This window comes from Pagrus major, chromosome 14 (genome assembly GCF_040436345.1).
Source record: "Pagrus major chromosome 14, Pma_NU_1.0".
Lineage (NCBI taxonomy): Eukaryota > Metazoa > Chordata > Actinopteri > Spariformes > Sparidae > Pagrus > Pagrus major.
In genome coordinates this window covers 24,420,423-24,430,002 of record NC_133228.1, presented here as the reverse complement: position 1 = coordinate 24,430,002, position 9,580 = coordinate 24,420,423, and the positions used below count along the sequence as shown (strand labels likewise).

Here is a 9,580-nt window from a genome sequence, read left to right as displayed (position 1 = left end):
GACTATGTTTAAATAAATCATCAGTGTACGGTCAGATTAATGACCGGTCAAGGTGATGGCTCTTGTTGTCCCCTTGTGCAGAACTTGCCTGACATTTATCACGTTTTTAAGTTTTCTTCAGTTTTAAACTAATCCAGCGATCGCGGTCTGCACATCCATGAATGCACTGCACACAGGAGCTGCTAACAGCTAATTCGGCTCACTTAACACCAAAATGATGTAAAGTCATATTAGCTCAAGTTGTAGCCAGCAGAATAACTCACTTTAAAGGTGCAATATGTAAGAATTCTCCACACTAATCAAATGAGCTAGAGCATATCTCCAGAGTAACCGCTAACAGCTGCTAACGCTAGCAGCTTAGCCATCATAACATCATCATCCTGAATAAAATCCAGAAATCAACGTAGAGAGCAGAAAAAGACGCTCTTTAGTGCAGAACTTGCTTGAGAATCAACACGTTTTTAACTTTCCTTCAGTTTTAAAGTAATCCAGTGACAGATGTCTGTACATCTACAGGAGCACTGCAAACAGGAACTGCTAACTGCTAATTCGGCTCACTTTTAATGCCAAAATGATGTAAACAAATATAAGTTGTAACCGACAGAATAACTTCCTTTAAACCTTATGAATTCATACTCTAAACAAACGGGGGGCAGCCGCCGTCAGCACAGGAGAGCTTTGGCCCGCGGCTGTTGTTCCTTCACGTTCTGTTGATAACTGATAATTTTTTAATGTTTCCAACTAAGATTCTTACATATTTCACATTTAATATTGTAAATGAAACATATTCTGATGAAATACATGTAATTAATAGTGTTGCACTTCCAGTCATCATCCAGAAAACAATAAAATAACATTGACAACAAAATGTTGAAATTTTTTTTATAAAAAACAAAAAGAAAAATTTAAATCAATTGACACAAAACATTTTTTTTTGTGTGTCTTGAAAAAAAAAAGACAAACGGTAACAATCATACATCAACAACAACAACATACTAAATGACTTGTTTATTTGTCTCAAAGATAAATTCAAAATGTTCTTTGGGTAATTAGAGAACATGGATTTTATGTTTTATTTTTTTTATTGGGCATTTTTTTGGACAAGTTAGTGACGACAGTGAAAATAAATACAGCTGCAATAATTTGTCACAATTAAATTATAAAACCCAGCTGACGTATCAAAGATAATTAAGTTTGACCACAAAAAATACGAATATTGATTTTATTTGAGCGTAAAGTGAGAAATCTTTAAAACATGACAGGACGAAGTCACGAGGACTTCAGGACAGAAAGCCTCCGTCTGTTGGTTTGTGAGCAGGATTACACAAAACTACTCATTACTCACTACTTTTTCTCATCAACACGCAAAAGTTTGGCCTCAGTAAATGTTGTCACTGAGTGTTTCTGACTTCCAGCAGTAACAAACTTTTACTTGAGACCAGAAGTTTGATTGGAGTTCACATATAGAGGAAGTGTGTGTCAGTGAAAGGGAAGCTGGTCGGGCGGGGGCGCCTCTATTCTTGGTGACTCCTTCCTGTCTGGGTGTGGCTTCACAACACTGTATCTCTGACTGTAGTAAACACTGCTGTGTGTGTGTGGGTGTGTGTGTGTGTGTGTGTGTGTGTCTCGAGGCGTGTTCCCATCAACACGCTCCGACACGCTCACTTGCGCTCTGACTCTGCATTAACACCCACACACACTCACTGAGCTCTGTAGTCTCTTAACGTCCGGTTCTCCTCGTCGACCTCCGGAGCCGCTCCGACCTTTGACCTCCAGTGTGAGCAGACCCTCTTATAGTGACATCACGTGACATCATCAGCAACAAAAACACACAACGAGACACAATGCACGCCCAGTTTGACAGAAGTTAGCAGAGGGATTCACACCTTTACACCGACCTCGCCTCCAGTGACCACACTGATCAGATCTCACCTCCCTACGAACACGGCCATCACCAGGACAAACAGGATGTTGGTTACACAAAGACAGAGAGAAGTTCATGTAGAACATTTGCTGAATTTACAAGAAGCAACAAATAAGTCAGAATCAGTCAGAGACAGAGTTTCACACAGTTTATAAAGTGTCTCCAACTCAACAACTCACTAAACTGAGCGTTTTTTAAAGGGAGTCTGGGGACAAAGAAGTCGCCTATACTGGTTACTGTTTAGTGTATTTGTAAAATGTGACATGTTTAGATCAATAAAATGTTTCTTCTGTCATAAATTGAGTGTAAATGGTGAAATCAGTGTAAACAGTGTTCAAACAGCTGCTAAATGTTGGCAGGTCAGACTTTAGCACTTTAGAGCTTTTTGTCGAGGGAACCAGAGTGATGCTAACTTTCAGGTCGGCCTCCAAAAAACCTCTTTATATCCAGATTGAAGATCCCTTCAATTGAGTATATGATGTTTTTCTCTTATGGCTTCATATTTATTTTTAAAAAAAAGAAAAAAAAAAAAAGATTATTTTTCCTTTTATTTTGAAGCTGACCTGGAGCCTCTGAGCAAGGCAGCAGCAGAGCCTGCAGCTGCGTCACGCTGCTGCCTTCAGGTGAAACAGTAAAAGTGACTTTCTGTCTCAGGACTTCATGTTTCTGTGCAGGAAGCCGGAAGCAGCTGAGCGCGAGGCTGAAACGTCACAAGAACAAAAAGCGCAGATGAGCCAAGACGTGACGAAGTGCGAGCGAGACCGGAAGTGAGGCTGGACTGCATTCAAAATAAAAGCACGACACAAGCGACCAAACTGTCAGAAAGTAGTGTTAAAGCAGCTTCTGTTCTGTAGTAGTATATGTGGAAGCTTTATAGGTTTTATAAAAGTCATGAAAACCTGAACAAAACATTTTAAATGTATTTTGTTGGGGTTAGGGTGAGGCTTTTATTTTGAACATTTTGTGAGGAAATCAGTACCTTTGTTTATTTTATTTTGTGTCTCTTAATAAGTTGAACTTAATTTTCATTCCAGGGCTTTATAATAGAGTCATACACCAGTACTGTCAGGACTTTATTTTGAAAATTGAGACTGAACATTGTTTTTGAATTTCTATAAATCTCCATTTTAACAATTTAGTTATAATTTTACAAATCAATATTTATTTGTTTATTTTTTTACTTTATTCTCACAAATCATCATTAAACACTTCCCTTAGGGCTTTTATTCTGAAAGTATGAAGTAAAAGTTCTGCTGTTTCTTCCTCTACATAGATTAATATATGCATCAAAAACTCTTTATTTTGAAAACATGAACCCAAAAATTGAGTATTGTGAACATGAAATTCACTCTTTTCATTGAATTTAGTAGTTTGACTACTTTAGTAATACAATATTACTGTCTGCATAGAGTAATAAATGACTTACTACTACTTTTTAGGTAAGCCCAAATAGATGTCTTTAAATAAAGGAATGGTCTTGGACAGGGATGAGCAGGCAGAGGATCACAGTCTGATGTAAATATCTTTAGGCTCAGTCATATGAAACACAGCAGACCTAAACCTTCTATAATGTGAATTAAAGTGCGCTCGCAGCATCAGGCTTCATCATCAGGCTCATTTCAGTCACACAGAGACTGAACACAGAACTTAATGGCCCGGCTGTATTAAACACACAGAGCCTATATTAATACGGTCCTGTTGGTGTGGACGGCTTCTTAAAAAACAGAACAATAATAATAATACATTACTGAAATATTATCAGTAATGCGTTATAATGCTCCATTTCCACCTAAAAGTAATATATTACTGTAACCCCCCCAACACTGTCCACCTTTCAGCAGCAAACATTTTTTTCCACATTTAATTTCGACTCAAAATATTGTTTTTGCTTTTTTAAATGGTTTTATTTTGAAAGAGCTGACAGGAAACGCTCGCATCCACCGCGTCGCGCTTGACGTCAGAGAGCAGCGACAGCAGGAGGGAGCGGCTCTGGTCGAGCGACATCCACACAGAGCGGGAGAGAGAGAGCGAGCGCAGCGGAGCGGACGCTGGATGACTGTGAGTACCGCTTCCTTTCTCTCCGTCCTCTTCTCCCTTTTCCTCCCTTTTCTCCTCTTTCTTCCCTCCGTCATGTCGACGTAGCTTCGCCCGGGACGGACCGGGACAGGTCGGGACGGACGGACGGGGAGGGACGGGCGGGGAGGGAGGGAGGGAGACAGGCCGGTGCCGTGCCGAGCTGGGCTGGGTTTGCGGAAGCGACCGGCGGACAGACAGACGGCCGGAGCGGCAGACAGACAGACGGGAGCTCCGCTAGCGTTTACCCGAGCGGCGGGCGGGCGGCGGGCTCGCATCATGGCGGCTGCGCGTCCGCCTCGCGCCCGTTAACGTCTCCTGCTCCGCTCCTCCAGGCAGCGGGGCCTCGTGCCGGAGCGCGCCGGGCGGGGAGCGTTCTGAGGCGGCCACGGAGCTGCGGAACTCCCGCTGCTCCGCCGGAGAAACAAGAGAGGAAGTAACTTGTTAGAAACTGCGGAGCTGAGGAGGCCTGTCTGTCTGTCTGCCTGTCTGTCTGTCTGCCTGTCTGTCTGTCTGTCTGTCTGTAGTGTAGAGACAAGGCTTGGTTTTATTCCTCTGCTGTTGTACTGTCAGCAACACACACACACACACACACACACACACACACACACACACACACACACACACACACACACTGAGTATTGACAGGCCCCACCTAGTTCTGGTTGACTCAGGGATCTGTGTGTGTGTGTGTGTGTGTGTGTGTGTGTGTGTGTGTGTGTGTGTGTGTGTGTGTGTGTGTGTGTGTGTCCATCTCTCTCCTCCACCAACTTTACTTTAGTAGATTAACATCATGCTGCATTCGGGTGCCTGCTGGAAAAAGCAGAACCAGACACTTGGTGAACTTGTCACAGATGCAGGAGGTGAGCAGCAGGCTGAGCCTCCAGCTGCTGAGCTCGCTGGTAAATCATTAAAATACTGAGCGTGGAGTGTGAATAGATTGTGTCTCGATAGCTTAAAAGAGGACGTAACTTCCTCTCTCCATATTTCTGTGAGTATTTGATTGTTTAACGTCTGGAAGAATGATGTCCTTTTTATTATTTACGGCTTTCTTTCTCTAATGTCTTTTGTGTAAATATCCTCTGAATGCACCAACGTTCATCTGGACGAGTGTTTCACAACACGTCCACTTGTGACTCCTTTAAACAGGCCTCAGTTCACTGTGAAACAATCAATCACTCAACGAGAGGGAAATTAATTGGCAGCTATTTTGATATTAAGTCAACATGTCAGTTGTGTTTGAAGCAAAAATGTGAGAATCTGCAGATTTTCTTTGTCTTTTGTGATTATAAACTGAATATTTTGTGGTTTTGGACTGTTGGTCGGATTAAACAAAGAGTCTGTTGACATCACGTCAGACTGGGATGTTATAAAGGGGTTTTTCACTATTTTGTTTATTGTCAGATTAATAATCATCACTCGAAGCCTGAAAAAAGACATTTTGAGGATAAGAGACATTTTGAATTTGAGTGGCTTCTTGTTAGATTAGATTCAGATCTGGAAAAACAGAAACATGTTTTCTTTCTCCAGTTTCTTTACACTGTTAATCATCTTGTTGTCTCTCAAAATAATAAATAAATATGAAATAAAAATATGTTTTAATCGCACCACGATCATATGATCAAATGTATCATGTTATCTTTCAGATATCAATATCAGCCTGATAATCACGCGGACGAGATTCAGTACTGTGTAGTTTGTTACAGGCGTGGACAAAATAACAGGAACACCTCAGCATATCAGCTCAGCATTAAATCCTCCCTCAGCAGAACTCGTAATGTTCAGTTTATTATCAATATATTAGACTGGTTCAGCGCCACAGATGTGAATATTTTCTGGCAGTTTAGATGAAATAATTGATAAAATAATCGTCTTTTTAACCATGATAGTCGACTCCCTGCTGCGAACAGAGTTTTATTTATTGAAGACTTTAATTTTTTGACAGGCTGAAACATCTTAAACATTATATACTGTAGGTGATGAACCTGCAGATTAACTTCTCAGTTAAATGATTAAATGTTCTGTCTACAAAATGTAAGAAAAGACGCCTAATATCAGACAGAAATGTCAGCTCGTTACGCTCTGATCATGTAACGTAACTTTAAAGTAAAACTTCGTAACAACTGAATTAACTCCAGTGAAGTCGACCAGTTCAAACATCAGGGACCAACAGAAATCAGACCAAACAAACAAACAAACAAACAAACTATAAGTTGACGTCCTCGCAGGTCTGGATTCTTCTGACCAACATCTCAACATGTCAAAATATTCAGTTTATTCTCTCATTTCCGTTTTATTATGTGCAGATACAAACATACATAAGCTTTGTTGTCGTGTTGTTTCTGTATGTTGAATGCATTGATGTGATTTTGTTTGAATTATGACTTTCTATTGTTTTCTTTCATGAAAAAGGCAACAAAGAGTTGAAGAATGAATATTCGGTTTATTATCATATAAAGCAACAAAGGCAGGAGAGCTGGATCCAGACAATATTTGTCATTTTTGTTTGAAGAATGATGAATTGATTATAAAAACTTTTACGATTGTTATTGTCTCAGTTTTACACAATGTGGAGCTAAAAATCCTGAAGTGTCTTATTTTGTTTTATTTAGATGAGATCATTTGAACATGTGGTGTCCAGTTGAACTTGTTGTTGTTCAAGTCTAGTTTCTTTACAAACTGAGCCCTCTGACAGCCTGTTTTATATCCTTTAATGTGAATATTTTCTGGTTTTCTTCGTCTTCGATGATCGTAGACTTAATATTTTTGACAACAAGACGTCAACTTGGTCTCTGAAAATGTGATTTGACTATTTTCTGGCAGTTCAGATGAAATAATCGATCTTTTAATTGATAAAATAATCGGCTTTTGCCACCATAGTCAACTTCCTGAGTTACCAGTCAGTGAACTCAACACGAGACCTGTCCTCATGCATCAGATATGTGAACGTAGTAACAAGACAGTTTATCTCGTCTGAGATTTGAGAGATAAAACTTGTTGTTCCTGTAGAGAGACATGTAGAGAAATATACATGGTGTGTAAAGTGTTCGCAGTGTCAAAACCACAAAGATCGTATCAGCCGACTCAGAGCTTATTAGCCTTTTTTAGCTCCTAGTTTTGGTTCGCCACGTTTCCCGTCAGGTTCAGTCTCAGCTGTTTGAATCCATCGAGCTCTGATAAAGTCACCGTACACCACCTGCTAACAGCAGGACGACACAGTTACAGACCAGCTGGTGAACGTTGGAGTGTTCAGCAGCTAAAGAGACAGACATTTACCTCAGAGGTCGGTGGAGACCAAAAACAGAGCTAAAAGAGAGGAAGGATGGCGGGATCCTTTGTGTTCATTCGCCCCAAATAGCAAGAATACTTGATTGTACATTAGCCGTAAGCTAGTGAGCAGCAACACACATGGAGGGTGTGTGTGTGTTTGAATTGAGGTGAAGCTCTGAGTGAAGTCAGCACTCAGCAGAGACTCTGGTTCTGGTTCTGGTTCTGTCTCTTCAGGAGTTAAACAGGCATCTCTGAGCTCCGTTGTGTTCTGGTGTTTATTCCTCCAGAGCTCCCGGGTCACTCAGGTGTAGGCGGAGTCATCAGAAAGGTTAGCGAGGCGACGTTTTCACAGCTGATGTGAGACTTTTTGCTCATCTAGCAGATTCTCCTCCCCTCGTCACCCTCGCCTGATGCCGCCTCAGGTTGTGACTTCCTGTGATTGCCTGAACTCGCCCGGACTCGTTGCTTCAGTGGCGCGCGCTCTTTTCAGACCTCCAGGCGCTGAAATCCACCTCGAGTGATGCATTCACTGACTCACAGCTGGACAGCTTAAACTCAAGATAAACGCCTTCATTCATAGTCATGCATCAGGATTACAGTCGGATAGAGATAATCGGTTCATAAGCACAGATGTGTGAAGGCAGATCATGAGGAACATGTTGCAATGATGATGACTGACTGCGTGAACGGATCTCTGGACACATAATAATAATGATTTATTTATACATTCATTTTGCAGTGGTGTAAGACGTGCTCCAGATATACTTCAGTAAAAGTTGTAAAAAGGTTGTTTCAAATTCCTGCATTTAAAAATGTACATAAAGTCCCCTCCAGTGTATTTTGGCATTTTTATGATATTTCATATTTTTGAACTAAACTGTTTGCCAAATATTTTTTGAGAAATAACTTAATTTTGTGCTCAAAGACGGATGATGGATGAATGAATGCAAATTTATTTTCAGACATGTGAAAACAAAACTGTGCGATCACTGTCCCTGCAGATATTCATGCTGCTAGTCAATGCTAATGCTAATGACTGGAGGTGGGCTTTAAGTAATATACAGGTGTCATCAGCAAACTGTGACAGTATCTGATCATTAATGGATTATGAGCCGTAACGCAGCCGAGACTTGATCTGACTTCCTCCTTCGATGCTGAAATAATTACTACGGCCACTAGAGGTCGCCACCTGACGGCACCAAATGCAAATATGGCTCGTAATAAGCTGCTTTCACAGTCGACTTTTGTAGTCGTTTTTCAGATGAGGACGGGCGTAATAACGAGGTGAATGATCCATCACTCAATTTATAAGATTTCAGAATATCGAGATATATCGTGTGTCGCGATAATATCAGAATATTATCTTTAAGGCCGTATCATCGAGTCGAGTGTCAGATATCATATTTCACGTGAGAACATGAATTAAACTTGTGTTCTTGTCATTTTTAGGGCGACTCGGCCATTTTGAAATCTGTAAACTGGTGTTTCATGTAATAACTGAATTAAAGCAGCTCGTCACGTCACTCACACGCTCCTGATGTTCGCTCTCCTGCCGTCCTTATTGGGCAAAAACTAAGGATTCTGGGTAAAATAACACACTGGAAAAATGACAGAGAGAGAGACACACACTTATCTCATCACCATGGTAACCTTGGCAGACCCTTATTAACAGAGATGTGTGTGTGTGTGTGTGTGTGTGTTGTTGTCTCCGTCATGTTGCTTCTTGTTGCTGCAACGACACGGCGAGGCATGACTGGTATGCACACACACACACACACACACACACACACACACACACACAGGGGCGCATAGCAACAGTAACCAGGAAGGATTCCACAGTTGTGACATCAACGCCAGCTGTGTGATCACGTGACCTCTCTGTTTTTATTAACTCACCCAGATGCATGCTGGGTAATTATTACCTCCCAGTGAGAGAGAGGAAATCTTCATCTGTGTGTGTGTGTGTGTGTGTGTGTGTGTGTGTGTAATTGATAGTTTTACAGCTCCAGGTGCGTTGTAGTAGCAGGCGGAGCTTATCTAAATGCTGCTCTGTGATTGGCTGCTGATGTCTAATCTCTCTCTCCCTCTCTCTCTCTCTCTCTCTCTGTCTCTCGCCCAGCAGACAGACAGTCAGGATGCGTGAATACAAACTGGTTGTTTTAGGATCAGGAGGAGTCGGCAAGTCAGCTCTGGTGAGTTTCAAACACACAACAGACTCACAACAACAGAGAGTGTGTCTCCTGACATGTACTGTGTGTGTGTGTGTGTGTGTGTGTGTGTGTGTGTGTGTGTGTGTGTGTGTGTGTGTGTCAC

At 41.4% G+C, this 9,580-nt stretch overlaps 1 protein-coding gene across 2 annotated transcripts in view; it reads left to right on the top strand.

Moving 5' to 3' along the window:
• The first annotated feature begins 3,915 nt into the window (after positions 1 to 3,915).
• LOC141008499 (ras-related protein Rap-1b) overlaps positions 3,916 to 9,580 on the top strand; it is an 11,179-nt gene continuing 5,514 nt past the window's right edge. The window contains exons 1-2 of one of the 2 annotated variants that reach the window (XM_073480893.1): positions 3,916 to 3,982; positions 9,390 to 9,459. In XM_073480893.1, the coding sequence (XP_073336994.1) occupies positions 9,403 to 9,459 (57 nt within the window). In that variant the 5' untranslated portion in view covers positions 3,916 to 3,982; positions 9,390 to 9,402. Of the gene's footprint in view, positions 3,983 to 4,872; positions 4,900 to 9,389; positions 9,460 to 9,580 lie in introns of those variants that run through there. The other variant, XM_073480895.1, reaches the window with a different exon arrangement.